The following is a 16,674-nucleotide window of genomic DNA, read 5'->3' as shown; positions in this document are numbered from 1 at the left end:
CTACAGGCTCTGAGCTATCAGCACAGAGCCCAATGCAGGGCTTGAACTCGTGAACCATGAGATCATGACCTGAGCCGAAGTCAGACGCTTAACTGACTGAGCCACCTAGGTGCCCTGTAATGTTTATTTATTTATTGAAAGAGAGAGAGAGAGAAAGACAGAAAACAGGGGAGGGGCAGAGAGAGAGGGAGAGCAAGAGAATCCCAAGCAGGCTTGCACTGTCAGTGCAGAGCCCTGATGCAGGGCTCAAACTCACGAACTATAAGATCATGACCTGAGCTGAAATCAAAGAGTTGGACACTTAACTGACTGAGTCACTCAGGCATCCCCCTATCTTTTTAAATACATTGAGAGAGTTTTTTTTACCTTCTTTTTTCTTTCCCTTTTTGGTGTTTTTACATTTTATTTTATTGTGACTCCTACTTTTTTTTTTTTTTTTTTTTTAAACTCAGAAAGTACACAGCACTTTCTGAGATCTCAGCCAGAGCCAAGGAGTTCAGTGCATGGTGACTTAGGAAGAAAAATTGACATAGCATAAACACCATTAAGTCATGTAAGAACCTATTAAATAGAGGCAGATATCATCAGTGCATGAGTGTTTATATGGAGACAGAATGTCTAAGTTCTGGCATTCTGAACTTATCTTGGCTCCACCACTTACAGCTGTATGACTTTAAGTAAATTACTAACTTTTGGTGCCTTTGTTTACTCCTATATAAAATGGGAATAATAATAATACCTATTTTATGGGTTTATTATTAATATTAAATACTGGAACATTACCTATTTTACTTAGGGTTTGATTCTTGCTGAATGCAGAACCCCAGAAGAGATTCTTAAATAGAAAGGGCAAAGCTGGCTTTCTAAACAGTGGAAGAGGGGCACCTGGGTAGCTTAGTCAGTTAAGCATCCGACTTCAGGTCAGGTCATGATCTCACAGTTCGTGAGTTTGAGCCCCGCATCAGCCTCTGTGCTGACAGCTCAGCCTGGAGCCTGCTTCAGATTCTGTGTCTCCGTCTCTCTCTGTCCCTCCCCTGCTTGCACTCTCTCTCTCTCAAAAACAAATAATAAACATTAAAAAAAATTTTTTAAAGTGGAAGAAACAAGTGCTGGTGCTAAATAGGCAATGTTGAGAGGAAGTGTTTCATGCCTAATGAGTGAGTCAAGAATTATAGTTGCGAGTAACTAGAAGTATAAATGTAAAACTAACACATAGGATCTTAAAGGTGGGAGTAATGTTCGTTTGCCTCAGCCAGCAATCCTATTCTCTGAAAAATGGCATCAGATTTCCCACAGGCCATGAGGTAAAAAAAAAAAAAAAAAAAAAAGTATCAATGTTAATCCAGGCCAGGAACTAATACGGACCCACTTGAAAAGTCCAAGGGCAGTGTAAAATTTCACATGTGGATTAGCTAACCAAAGGCCTCAAAAAGCTATGTTATTAATTATAATCTACAGCTCAATTTTTATTTTTCAGTAAACATTTAGAAAGCACCTGTGAAAATAAAGATGAAAATATGAATGCTTACAGACTACACAGAAATTTTTAAAACACACACACAGGGACACCTGGGTGGTTCAGTTGGTTAAGCATCTCTTGATTTTGGCTCTAGTCATGATCCCAAGGTCGTGGGAGTGAGCCCACATCACGCTCTGGGCTAAGTGCGGAGTCTGCTTAAGCTTCTCTTTCTCAGGGGCACCTGGGTGGCTCACTTGGTTGAGCGTCCGACTTCGGCTCAGGTCATGATCTTACAGTTCATGAGTTTGAGCCCCACATCAGGCTCTGTGCTAACAGAGCCTGGAGCCTGCTTTGGATTCTGTGTCTCCCTCTCTCGCTGCCCCTCCTCTGCTCATGCTCTGTCTCTCTCTCTCTGCTCTCAAAAAGAAATAAACATTAAAAAAAATAAAAGATTCTCTTTCTCTCCCTGCCCCCTACCCTGCTCTCCCACTCACGATTCCTCTCTCTCTAAAAGAAACCCCACCCAAACACAAATATACATAAATAACAACTACCACCACCACCACAATATCTACCACTAATGCAGATGGCTTTCCTCACACTAAGTTGCCTCAGACTAAATCTACCTGATTCTTTTTACTGACTCTATTGAGGAAAGTATAATGAATACCATGAGACAGGCTCAGGTGAATGTGATTTGAAAGATCCAAGATGGAGAAATCATTCCTCCACTGCAAATGATCAAGGCAATTTTAAAATTTTTTTAATCATTAAAATTCCCATTTATGTTCAACATGCTCACTAAAATCACCTGCTTTGCTTGTTGCCTCAGATCATCCCCAACAGACTCTGGCTCAATCATCTTCCACTCAGCGGCAATACTCCTGAAAACATCAGTTCCAGTGTTTAACACTTGAATGAGACGCCGATCATGAGATAAATGAGCCAGGATCCTCAGTTCAAGTTGAGAGTAATCCGCAGCTAATATTAAGCCACCTGAAACAGAAATTATTTTAGAAAAGCTGGTACAAAGATAAATCCAGGTTTTATAGAATTGAACGGGAAGACAGAAATTTAGTTCTAACCTAGAACCATAAGATATGTGTCCAAAGGTTAAAATCTTGCTTTTAACATGATGCAATTCAGTTCTGTGACTTAGATCATAATTTTTCTGTTTGGCTTTCAAGTATATGTATTATGTGTAAAGCCACCCCTGACCTCTGCCACTTAACCACTATAGTAGTGCTTTCTTCAGTGTTTCCACAGCACCTGATACACAATCTAAAATGGTTCTTCCATGCCTCTCCCACGTAGCACAGAGCCATTAGAAATGGGATACTTATTTTTCCTTTTCATTCTATAGAAAATCCTTTAAATGGTTGTTGAATGAATGAATGAATGAATGAATGAAGAAACTGATTTGTAATATGTGCACATTTTAAGTGGGCTGGAGAGAAACATTCAATGGAAACAATCCTCTATGACTTGGAGGATTCAGAAAGTTTACCTATGGAATAGAAATAACTGGGTTAGACACACATGGCAAAAACAAAATTTAAAAAATAGTGGTAAAGTGGCACCTGGGTGGCTCAGTCAGTTAAGCGTCCGGCTTTGGCTCAGGTCATGATACCATGGTTCATGAGTTTGAGCCCCTCATCAGGTTTCAGATCTTCTGTCCCCTCTCTCTCTATCCCTGCCCTGCTTATGCTCTCTCTCTCAAAAATAAATAAACTTTTTTTAAAAATCATGGTAAAAAAAAAAGTAGGAAAAATATTTACAACTGATATCACAAAAGATTCATTGTCATATTATAAAAAAGACATGCTACAAATCAAGAACAAGACAAAATATAAACAAGCAGTTCACAGAAATAATCAAAAGAACCTTAAACATACTAAAGAATGCTTGACTTCATTCACAATAAAAGAAATGCAATTTAAAACTATAGCAAGGAATAATTTTTCTCTACTTAAATTGCAAAAATCCAGAAGTCGGACAGTACGTTCTGTGGCAAAGCTAAGAAAGGAACACTCAGATATTGTCACTGGGAACTAAATGGTTATTCTCCCCCATTAAATTGCAATTCAACAATACCTACCAATTAAACAGATTTACTCTATGATTCAGCAAACAAACCCACAGTTTTCTGCTAACAGATTACCTGCACAGAGATTAAACTGATTTATGTTCAAAATTATTTACTGATCATCACAATTCTTCAGTATAAAAACATTAAGTGAAGAAAGGCATACAACAGTGTATATGGAATCCTTGTTTTTGTGTAAGAATAGGGGAAGGAATTATATATTCACATTTGCTTATATCTGCATAAAAAATACAATGAGGACATGTAAGAAACATATATGAATGAGGTTATCTAGAAGAGTTGCAGACAATAGGACAACTAGGACAGGGAAAGAAATAAAACTTCTCAATATATTTTGATTTTATACATTTTTATTTCTGAACTATGGTAAATAAATAAACAATTCAAAAGTATATAAGTAATAATTTAAAACAAATGACCACAACTTTTATGGCCTTCCTGCCATAAATAAGATAAACTCACAAAATATATGAAATAAGTATTTTCAGATGTTGGACTTAGTACAGGACTACAATCCTTAAGAAGTAGGGAGGAGGGAAAAGATGAGGTGAGTCATGCAAGTGTCTTAGGGTTCTGAAAAGAGGAACTTACCAGAATGCATTGCAGGGAAGGAAAGATGAAACAAAGCACTATGATCTCTCTGAGATGAGGAAGCAGAGACTAGAGTTTGTGCCTACTGAGGGAGCTAGAATTTGTGGAAATTTGGAGAAAGGAGTTGTACATAAGAAGAGCACCACAAATATGCACAGTAATCCCTTTGGACTTTTAACCAAATACTAAAGAAGGGAGACAGTTCAGGAAACCAGGCAAAGAACCAATAGTAAAGGAATAACTATTACTGAAGAAACAACCACCATCACATAGCTGTCAGCTGAACAACTACTTGAACAACATCCTCTTGAATGTTGAGAGATGTTCAAGCTGTGACCAGATTGAGTGGACAGACCTTGTTAACCACTTGAGCACCAAGTACAAACCCTAGCAAGGCAGCACCTTACAATCAGGACTAATCTAGCCCTGGGGTAAAGGCCACTCTAAACATTTGCTAACAAAGCTTAAAAAAAATCTCAAAATGATCAAGCTGAATGTGAAAGTAAATTAAGTGTCTGCCAGAGAAAATGTTATTAATGAAGACTACAAAATCCCAAGAGTCAATAATGTAGCAACCGTAATGTCCAATATATAATAATAAAAAAAATACCAGACATATGAAGATCCAGGAAAATGTAACTGACCAGGAGAGTCTTTAATCAATAGCAAAATGACCCAGAAATTACAGAGATGATGGAATTTTAAATAGCTACCATAGATAATGTTCAGGAATTTAAAGAAACATGAACATAATGATGTAACAAATAATGAAATGCAATAAGGTAATAAAAACTAGACAAAGAAATCAAATAAAAATTCCAAAGCTAAAAATATCTGAAATGTAAAATCCACCAGAAGGATGTGACAGTAATTAGACACTGTAGAAGAGAAGATCCATGAACATTAAAACAGTCAATAGAAAATATGCATTGTAGCACAGGATTGGGAGGAAAAAAAAAAGGAAAGGGAAATAAAAAAGAAGAAAGCTTCAGGGAATTGTGGGGCAATACCAAGTGGTATTACATATGTATATTTGGATTAATAGAAAGGAAGGAGAGAGAGATATGAACAAAAAATATTACAAGAAATAATGGTTGAAAATGTTCCAAATTTACTGAAAAATATAAGCACATAGATTAAAAAAAAGCAAAATGATGCCAACTGAGGAAATTCAGCAAATTCAAAAGTCTTACAAGCAAAGCATGAAAAACTACCCAGAGACTTGCGCCCAAATCAAATTGCTAAAATTGAATAACAAATAAAATTGAAAAAGCATCCAAGGAAAAGTTATATTATGCTTAGAAAAAGAGCAAGAAAAATGGTGGAGTACTTCTCATCAGAAATAATGCAACCAGAAGCTAATGGAAATATATAAAGTGATGAAAGAGAAGGACTGTAAACCAATAAATCTATGTCGAATAAAATTATCATTCGGGTGCCTGGGTGGCTCAGTTGGCTGAGCATTGGACTCTTGATTTTGGTTCAGGTCATGTTCCCAGAGTCGTGGGATTGAACCCTGCATCGGGCTCTGTGATGAGTGTGGAGTCTGCTTAAGATTATTTCTCTCTCTTCCTCTGCCCCTGTCCCTGACTCACTTTCTCTCTCTCTCTCAAATAAAATTAAAAAAAATAAAATAAAATAAATTATCTTTCAAAAGTGAGGATAAAATAAAGACACCTAGAGACATGGGAATGCTGAGATAAGTCGTTGTCAGTAGATCTGCACTACAAGAAACCTTAAAGGAAGTATTCTGGAGGAAGTACTTTAAGATTCCTTGAATTACTCCAAGAAATGAAAAGTGCAAGAAATGGTAAAAATGGACAGATAGGAGAGACGCTTTTTTATTTGATTTCTTTGAAAGATTATAGACTGTTTCAAGCAAGAATAACAGCTAGATAGTAGAATTTATATGTCATAGAAATAAAACCTATTATAAAAGAGGGGAAATGGAAAAAATTCCTTATATTACAGATGAAGTAGTATAAGGTTATTTGAAGATAGTTTGTGATGGGATGCATATTGTAAACTCTAGAATATATAGGATAGTTAATAAGACAGTGGAGAAAATAAAAAGAATAAAAAGTAGTCACTTAAATCTTTAAAAAATAAAAAACAGATAAATAAAACACAAATAACAAGAGAGTAGACTTAAACCAACCATATGCCAATTTTTTTTTTTAAGAGTTAGAGAGAGTGAGTGAGCACAAGCAGGGGAGGGGAAGAGGGAGTAGGAACGAGAGAAGCTTACACCAGCTCGATGCTTAGCTTAGATATAGGGCTTAATCTCATGTCCCTGAGATCATGACCTGGGCCCAAATCAAGACAGACGCTCAACTGACTGAGCCACTCAGGTGCCACACCAATAATTACTTTAGATGTAAATGGACTAAACACTAAATATATGTGACAGAAATTTTCAGATTTAATCGATATATCTTTAATTTCAATAAACTTAAAAAATGTAAACAAAAGCAGTATAAAATAAGGTCATGTTAACACAATTTTATTGTTTAGCTAAGAATAAATTGATGAACAAATAAACAAAATGAAGTATATACATGCAAATATTATTCAGCCTTAAAAAGAAAGGAAATTCTGACATATACTACAACATGGATGAATCTTAAAGACATTATGCTAAGTGAAATAACCAGACACCAAAAGACTAATACTGTATAATTTCACATAGATGAGATAGCTAGACTAGTCAAATTCACAGAGACAGAAAGTAGAATGGTGGCTGCCAGGGGCTGGGGAGTGGTGGGAAGAGTTATTTTTTAATAGATGTAGAGTTTCAGTTGTGGAAGATGAAAAAGTTCTGGAGATGGATGGTGGTAATGGCTATACAACAAGGCAAATGTACTTAATGTCACAGAGCTAAATACTTAAAAATGGTTACAATGATATAATGCTGATAGTTCATACTTAAAGCAAAACTGAAAATTACCAAGCAAGTTATGTTATCATAGACCTGAATTCACCATTAGAACATTAAGTTTCTGACAGAATTAAAATAAATTCAGAATGCACTCACTCAGACCTAACAGCTGGCAAAAGATAAAAGAGCAAATATGTATACAAATAGTAGAGATGTTTAGGAGTTAGATCGTGACTTTCAAATGTTTTATGACTAGAGTTTATAGCCAGAGTTAAACCTTTTATGAAAAGTATATGACTAGAGTACTGAGGAGAGGTCAGGCACTGGGAGGACAGCCTTGGGGACTAGCCCCTGCACTAGGAAGCAGCGGTGTGGAGAAGAGGAGGAGAAACAGAATAGCAAAGCAAGTCAGAAAGACAAAAAAAAAAAAAAAATGTGCCCTTTGAGATCAAGGGAGGACAGAAATTGAGGAAAGTAAGGGTTAATGAACAGTACAAAAGCTGTACAGAAGTCAAAGAGGACAAGGACTAATGGTATCTGCTGGACTTTGCCAAAAGGTCTACAATGACCTTGGAAAACATGGTTTCAGCAGACTGCTGCCGATAAGCTTACACCACAGAAGTTTCCCACAGAGCAGATCATGAAGACAATGATGACTGACAACCTTGCAACACAAAGGGGAAAAACAGGCTACATTGAAGAGAGGAAAGGGGGAGCGACCAATGCATCCTTCTGAGTCTTATTCATAATGCAGGCTTTATCAGTGCTTTGAAAACCATTCCCACAGCAATGAGAAGTTCAGAAAACCATCAGCCACCTTACCTGGGAAAGGTACAAAGGCATGTCGCATGCTGACTGAAAAGGGCATTCCTCTGTCTGAGGCTCTCTCCTCCATCTGTGCCTGGTGTCCAGAGTTCAGGCTGCAACTCGTCTTCTTTCTTCCTCTGTCATGAAAACAACATCAGCAGCTGGACATGAAGCAGTCTCAAATATATGAAAAAGGTCTCATTTTTCAGTAAAGTCAATAGTTCTATCTAAGAAACTTAAAAATCTTATCATTTGAAACTCACTTTAAAGCTTAACAAAGCTACTAGATTTTCTTTTTTAGCAAATATTCAATTAAACAGGAAGTAAGACATTTCTGCAACAGCTTCTGCCACAAACTGCTTCTGAAACAATTACTGATATTTAGCTCAAATCAACAAATCGTTTTGACCATATGTAATTATCTATGCTGTTTCTTTCCATCAGGTGTATATGGCGAAGGCAGGAGGGGATGTTCCTGACACAATTAAAAAACTCTTCCCTTTAGCGACTGAGTTAATAAAGCACATCATGCTGATTGATTTAATTAGTGGCCTAGGTTTTCAGCCTTTCACCATCAACGAGCATCTTTATAGACAGACTCAGGATGTTAAACGGATAGCACCTAGAATAGAAATATATATGCCCAAGGGTGCCTGGGTGGCTTAGTCGATTAAGCCACCAACTCTGGGTTTCAGCTTAAGTCATAATTTCAGGGGTTGTGAGTTTGAGCCCCCACTAAGGGCTCTGTCTCTGGCTCCTCAACGGACTTGGGGCTCCACGCAACATGGAGCCTGCTTGGGATTCTCTCTCTTCCTCTTTCTCTGTCCCTCCCTGTGCACACGCACACTCTCTCTCCCTCAAAATAAATAAACTAAAAAAAAAAAAAAAGAAATATGTATGCCCAGAACAAAAAATTCATCATTTCATTATTTTGTCCAATAAAATAACTAATTTCATTATTTTGTCCAATAAAATAACTAATTTCATTATTTTGTCCCAACGGCTGTTTTTGAACCATTCATACTCACAAAAGTATATTAACACAAATACAGAGAAATAACGTCTACCTGTATGTGGGAAGTAGGCCTTTGCCTAGGGCTTGAGAAGGTGGGCTTTCCCCTACTAGTGTTGGCATTTCGATCTCAAAATCTCTTGGCACGTTCTGAATATTTGGTTCTGTAAAGGTTATTCGTCCTAAAATCAAGCAGAATGAAGACATAAAATTGAGAGGAGTGGGAGGGATCTGACATTTATTTCACAGTAATGGCATTTCTGAATTATCTTTAAAATGCATGTTCTTTTATTGCTACGCTAAAATAAATTTGTATTTAAATATTTTTCATTATGTTCATGTGTCTGACAATGATAAAAATAAGTACAAGACCAATCCCAATGTAAGTGAATATATGAGTCAACAATAGAATATGTTACATTAACCTAGCTCTCTAGAAAACAATCAATCCTATGATAAGCCATAATTTGATAAGTTGAACTATTCCTACGCTAAAGTGAATACCAGGTGTCAGCACTATACAATGTTAGTGGTGGTATTAATGAGTAATCAAATGGACTAATCAAATGGACCCTAGGAGAAATGACTGTCAAAGCCTTCAAAACCCAGGAATGCACAAAACAGAATCTGAAGCTGAAGAGCAACTGAATGCTGAAGAGGGACAACTGGGGCCCAAGGAGTTAGCTAATGTAGAAAATGCAGGAGTGAGAAGCGGTGGCTGGAAAATCACTTTCTAGACATCAGCTGGCTGCTTTTCTTCATCACCATCCTTAATCATTAAGAGAATCAACAGTAGCATTGATAAGGTTGGAGACTAGAATCAGGTAGTTACTGAATTTTCTAGGAAAGAGAAAGCAATTTGTTTTAATGTTTATAGCCTTTATTTCCCAAAAAATATTTTACACTTGTTTACTTATTGAATTTTTCTAAAACACATAAGCATAGTTCAAAAAAAGTCTGGGTAACTGATTGTGTTATTGTAGTTTTTATAATACATATATAGTGATACAAAATCTTCTGTTTTAAAATGTACTCTTCTTTGTAACTGGCTGTCTACTAGCTACTATATATAATTTCATCTTCTTTTGATGAGTCAGGCATTTTAAGTACCTCAGATATTCTTTTACTGAATAAATCCCTGATAAATGTCCTTGTTATTTACCTTTTAGCAAAAATTAGTGTTCAATTAATGGTAGATATTAATGTACTTATTATCATTAAATGGCCTGTTCAATGTTACAAAACCAGCCAAAACCAGAAGAAGGAATCTAAGTCTCTTGCTGCCTCAGCACACTGTCTTCTTTTCTATAATGGCACTTACTATTCAGGTCTATTATTTGAATTAATGAGGTTAACACTGGCAGACAAACAAGATGGCAAAAATAAATTACAAAACATGAATGTGGCTTCATGGAGATGAATTCTAATAATTAAATGGCTTTGCTATGCTTAGGTAAGCTTGTATTTCTAAAATAGTCTTTATTCATTTATTTATTTATTTTTATTAATTAAATATAATTTATTGTCAAATTGGTTTCCATACAATACCCATACAAACCGACTGAAAAACAAAGGGAATTGATTACTTTCTGCTTTATATGCAATGAATAAATGCAACACCTTTAAAACTCTACATTGATTTTGATATGTTGATATGTCTTAGCATATGTCTCAAAATGAAATTTAAATACCAATAGGGCAAGAAATGGCTAGGATGAAGGCAGATGTTAGCTAAATAGGGGAGAAGGGAAAAGAATTTATTTAGAACAGAGAATAAGCAAGCAAAGAGAAGAGCAGTTCCTCATGGTGCCTCCATCTGTAATAAAAGCAACAACTGATAACTAGCCATGCACAAAGTGCCTAAACTAAACTAAACACTTTAAATGTATTAACCGGGGCGCCTGGGTGGCGCAGTCGGTTAAGCGTCCCACTTCAGCCAGGTCACGATCTCGCGGTCTGGGAGTTCGAGCCCCGCGTCAGGCTCTGGGCTGATGGCTCGGAGCCTGGAGCCTGTTTCCGATTCTGTGTCTCCCTCTCTCTCTGCCCCTCCCCCGTTCATGCTCTGTCTCTCTCTGTCCCAAAAATAAATAAAAAACGTTGAAAAAAAATTAAAAAAAAAAAATAAATGTATTAACCTACTTAATCCTCAGAATGACCTGGTGAAGTAGACTATTAACACTGTGTTTTACACATGAGGACACGTGGGCACCAAGCTACCTTGTCTAAAGATTCACAGCACCAGAATTCAAACCATGTAAAAATTAGATATTAAAGTCCAATTCTATACCACCAATCTAAACTATCTCCCCAATGAAAGAATTAATCCTGCCCTTTCTTCCAGTGCACTTTGCATTTGGCAAATACTTAGTTTTGTACGGCTTAGCCTAAGAATGCTTTTTTCCTTACCTATCCCAAGAGTCATACAAGACACTCAAAGTACTCCACAGCTCTTTTCTGATTCAGTAAAATAAGACACTCATTTATTATACAGATGTTCCACAGCACTATTTAGATTCAACTTGGAGAGAATCTTAAGAGGTTCAGGAGAGGGCTAGGACTGAAATTAGATAAGATCACTGGCTCAAATAAATATTAATCCAAAGCACAGTCTCAGACATCCCAGTTACTCTATATAGTACTTGAAAGTAGGAACTATATCTTACTAAATCTCATCTCTGTAGCTAGTATCCATCCATGCTTTGGTGTAGTATGTGTTTCATAAATGTTTATGAAACTTCACAGTATCTAATAATCAACACTTGAATTCCTTGGTCATCATAAGCAAATATTATATATGAAAAGTTTTTCTTTCAAAATTGGCTATTATCTACAATTAAGATTTCTCATTACCTGTAGCAGTGTGTGATTGTGATACAGGATAGATTCTTTCCATTCCAAGAAAAGGATTTAGACGCTTTTCCCGCTGTAGAGGAAAGACCACTTTGGTAATAGCATTAGTGATTCTTCTCCACTCTAATATCAAGCCTGGTAAAGGATGCAATGCCTTTAATTTATTTAAAACATCCTGCCAAAGAAATATAAAAAGGTAAGATCAGATTCTTGTCCAAATTCCATAGCAAACTAGACTTTCTTAAATCTCAAAATTAATTTTGTTAACTCCTGTATCTACAACTCAAAATTAACTGTTTGGGTTTGACAATCACTGTGATAAAACTATAACAACTATAGATTATAAAATGCAAATATGTCAATGCTGAGTAATATAATTTAGATCTACCTTAAAAATAAAATCAATGAGATGTCAACTTATAGCAAGGTACTAGAACAGCCTTCCCTCGCCCCACCCCAAGAATCCTTTCTCTGTGGTATTTTCCTTCTCTATTCTTCATGTGATTGGAAGTTTCTTATGTTTTGTTTTGTTTTCCTTTTGCCCTAATACTTTCATGGTTTCCATGTCAAGAAAGTTAGAAGACATTTATCTTCAAAACTGTGAATTTTCCATGCTACAGAATTTTGGTAAACTGCTAAGAAATAGGAACTTGGAAGGTTAGAGGGCCAGTGAGATAAAACAAAAAGTTTTGTTACAGAATGAAACAGTGGAAACTTCCCTAGGGCAGGTTAGTCATAGTTAATGATATTAGGGTCAAAATTCTACAGAATGGCAACTGGGGACTTCTTTCTCCTTGGCTCTTGTGGCTGTATTTCCTACCCCTTATTATTCCATTGAAAATTTTTTCAGCAAAACTGTAATATTAAGCCTTTTCTCTTCTCTCTTAAACATAAAGTTTCCATGGATTGTGATTTGTACTTTTACTTTGAAATTAGTAGAGTAGAGGGGTCTCTGGGTGGCTCAGTTGGTTATCCGACTCTTGGTTTTGGCTCACGTCATGATCTCACGGTTCATGAGTTCCAGCCCTGCAGTGGGTTCTGCGCTGACAGCGTGGAGACTGCTTTGGATCACTTCTCTTCCCCCTCTCTCTGCCCCTCTCACATTCACTCTCTCTTTCAAAATAAATAAGTAAACTTAAAAAAAAAAAAAGAACTTAGTAGATTAGATTCTTAAAAGAAGTTCATGGAAAACTTACTATTTTGCCCTAAAATTGCCCCTAAACTGTTTTATTTGTAATGGCTGGACTTTTTTTTTAATTCTTCCACACCTTTGTTCATATACCTATAACTATATAAATTATGTTACACTAGAAGTCCAAGAGTAGTGGATGTCAATGACTAAATAATGTCTACAGATCTAAGTTTATAAACCGTTATACTGTTTTAATGATAGGAAGGACACAACTGCTAAATCGGATTATGGTCCAGATTTTCCATGATGGAATGTCTCCAGTTTTTGCAGGCAGTTGAACCACAAACCAAATTGTTTTTATCTGGATAAGTTCAAATATTGGGCTATGCTGGATCTTGCTTTCGTCAGCATTCTTTCAAGACACTAGAATGCTAAAAGTAATTCAATTTCTGCCCTGTGACTGCCCCATAGAGCACCTTACTGGTGCTGAGCTGTTTTCCCAGCCTTAGCTTGCGTCCATTGTCATTCACTCTTCTAGTAGAACCCAAAGTCTTCTTGCTGCCTTGATTTTTTCTCTCTCCATTTGGTGGCAATTTTAATTCCAAAAATAAAACCTGCAAGAAATTAATGCTTCTTTAGTCAAGAATTAAATCACAAGCATTGACATTCACAAACATTTTTTAAAGTTATTTAAGAAAATCTATATAATTCAGTATGGCTTTGGAGATTTTCTTATAACATCTTAAATTATCACATTTAATAAATAATGGCAATAAAAATCTGTACGTCAAGTATGTCTATACCCTAATTTAGGCACTATCAGATTAATACCAATGCCAGGCTTTTAAACAGTCAAGAACACGGGAATGTATACTCTGTGCTGAACAAGTGATAAATAAGCTATTGACATTGAGACTAGCAATTGCTCTGACAACTGTGAACTCTCCTGAATACCCCTTGATGTGGTAACCAACGTGGCTACTCAACCATTTAGGCCTCATAGAGGGTCAATATGGGAGGCTCTGTGGCTATTATATGATCACAAAAATCAGAGAACACTAAGGTAGAAAGGGATCCAAAAAGTCATCTACTTCCACCACCATAAGGCTAGACTCAGAATCCTTGGGCACAAAAGTCAGGAGAAGGTGGCTAACCCAACATAGCAATAATGATAGCTAGAGTGGCTCATAAGCACCCACTGAAGAAACTAGACCTATACAGGGCAGGGATTTTTTTTTTCTTAATTTAAAGTGGCAATAAATCAACAATTCCAGGAGGAAAGACCTACCATAATTAAAACAATTCAAAGATCTCAAGTTACGTTTTTAAAGGTTCTTTATCTTGCATTTCTGTTTTTGGTGAAACCCTCAGAATTGAGTGCGGAAACTTCATAAATTACCTCTCCACGTCTCAATGAGTATATCTGTGAAATGAGGTAGTTGAACTAGATGAGAGCAAGAGGCACTAATATTTATTGAGGACTTACTTTGTGTCGGCCATTATGCTAGATGCTTTAACACGTGTCATCACATGTAATATATGTAACAATTCTGTGACACATTTGAAAAGTTTACACAGTTGGAGAAACTTGCTTAACATTACATGGCCAAAAAGCAGAAAAATTAAGAATGAGAACCCATAGTCCTCTGACTCCAAAGTCCTTTTTCTTTCCTCTAACCCATGCTTCCCTCTAGACTAGGAATCAACAACCATTTCCAAAAATGGGCCAGATAACAGATATTTTCAGCTTTGCAGATTTTACTGTCTGTCACAACTTTTCAATTGTGCCATTATAGACCAAAAGCAGCCAAAGACAATAAGTAAATGAACAACAGGTGTGGCTATGCTCCAATAAAATTTTATTTACAAAAGCAGGTGGCAGACCAGATCTAGCCCACAAGACGTAGTTTGCTGATCCCCACTCTACGCCAGTGCCATCCAAAAGAACTTTTTTGCAATAATGAAAATGTTCTATATTTGCATTCCCCATTATGGTAGTCACTTGCCACATGTGGCTATAGAACATTTGAAACGTGTCTAGCACAAGTAAGGAACTGAATTAATATATTTTATTTAATTTTAATTAAATTAAATATAAATAGCCACAAGTGGCTAGTGGCCCCTGTATTGGACAGTGCAGCTCTAGATGATTAGTAATATCCTTCCCAGGTCAAAGATTCAACTTCAGATCACTAAGGATTAAACAGTCAATGTGTGAAACTGTCAGATTACCTTAAATATAATTTCCATTTTAACATGAAGACCTAAGAACAAGCCATTAACATCAAAGGTCTTTTATTCTGGCCTAGAGTTTAGTCTAGGCCTATGGCCTTAGTACCCATCTGAATCACAAGGGCACAGATTCCTGTCTTTGCCCCAAGCCTACTTATGCTGAAATCCAGAGATCCTATGTTTTTGATAAGTCTTCTATGTAATTTTATGTGCAGTTTGGGAGTTGTAAGCTAAAGAACTCAAAAGAGGGGTGCCTGGGTGGCTCAGTCCATTGGGCAGCCAACTTTGGCTCATGTCATGATCTCATAGCTCATGAGTTTGAGCCCTGTGTCAGGCTCTGTGCTGACAGCTCAGATTCTGTGTCTCCCTCTCTCTCTGCCCTTCCCCTGCTCACGCTTTGTCTCTGTCTCTCTCTCTCAAAAATAAATAAACATTAAAAAAAAAAAACTCAAAAGAAAAAAATTAAAAAAATAAACAAAAAAGTCACCACTAATTCAATACAAATGTACCCTGTGGTTAGGAGAAACAAAATTCCTCTTATTTTATTTTTTAAAATTTTTTATTTATTTTTTTTTCAACGTTTATTTATTTTTGGGACAGAGAGAGACAGAGCATGAACGGGCGAGGGGCAGAGAGAGAGGGAGACACAGAATCGGAAACAGGCTCCAGGCTCTGAGCCATCAGCCCAGAGCCTGATGCGGGGCTCGAACTCACGGACCGCGAGATCGTGACCTGGCTGAAGTCGGATGCTTAACCAACTGCGCCACCCAGGCACCCCGCAAAATTCCTCTTATTTTAAAAACATAACCCTGTGGCTTAAAAAGGGGGCATTTATATGAGTATATATAACATTTATTGAATATTTACTATGAGATGAGCACTAGTCTAAGGGTTTTACATTCATCATTTCCTCCTCACAACAACTCTGTGAGGTATTTCTATCATAACCCATTTTACTGATGTAGAAATTGAGATATAAAGAGTTAATGTATTGGCCCAAGGTTCAGAGTTAATTACTAAGTGGAGGAGACAGGATTCAAATTCAAGAAGACTGGCTTGAAAGCCTGTGATCTTTACAATATGCTGTATTACTGAATTGCATCTGTAAGACACCTGAACCTCAATGCTATCGAGTATAAGCACCCACCCTGTACTTGTAACCCCTCTACAACAACCCAACCACCCTTTGTGGAGTGTGGGGAGACCAAAGAATAGAATGTCAAACTTTGAAAATAAAAAAAAAAAGGATAAACTGTGTCAAAACGTATGTAAGTTTATAAAAATCTTATGTAGGTTTAAAAAAAGCAAATAGTCACAAAATACCCTTTTTCGTTAACAACTGAGAAAAATATCTAATTTTGTTCTCCAAAAAAAAATTGGGGGGAAGGAAGGAGTGAGACTTCATGAAATGTCTAACTTCATGGAGAAACAACTACACTGTTATGTAACATCACTATAGATCTTTTGTTCAATAAATATTTACTGAGTACCTCCTCTGTTCTAGGTAAATCTCATGGAGCATACATTCTAGGTTTCTTTACTACCTTCCAAACTCATAAATACAGATATAATTTATAAATTAGACACTAGAATACTCTATTTCCAA

The 16,674-nt window shown here is 36.5% G+C and overlaps 1 protein-coding gene across 6 annotated transcripts in view; it reads right to left on the bottom strand.

Annotated features, from left to right (window-relative positions):
- The window catches only part of POLQ (DNA polymerase theta), a 124,859-nt gene that overhangs the window by 23,229 nt on the left and 84,956 nt on the right, over positions 1 to 16,674 (bottom strand). For 3 of the 6 annotated variants that reach the window (XM_025913213.2, XM_086675305.1, XM_086675308.1), the window contains 5 exons: positions 13,313 to 13,450; positions 11,705 to 11,879; positions 8,910 to 9,036; positions 7,858 to 7,979; positions 2,271 to 2,455 (listed from right to left, as the gene is read on the bottom strand). In XM_025913213.2, the coding sequence (XP_025768998.2) occupies positions 2,271 to 2,455; positions 7,858 to 7,979; positions 8,910 to 9,036; positions 11,705 to 11,879; positions 13,313 to 13,450 (747 nt within the window). The other 3 variants (XM_086675309.1, XM_086675306.1, XM_086675310.1) reach the window with 3 other exon arrangements.

Source organism: Puma concolor, chromosome C2 (genome assembly GCF_028749965.1).
Source record: "Puma concolor isolate L17-30 chromosome C2, mPumCon1.1.hap2, whole genome shotgun sequence".
Classification (NCBI taxonomy): Eukaryota; Metazoa; Chordata; class Mammalia; order Carnivora; family Felidae; genus Puma; species Puma concolor.
This window is presented reverse-complemented; position numbering and strand designations above follow the sequence as displayed.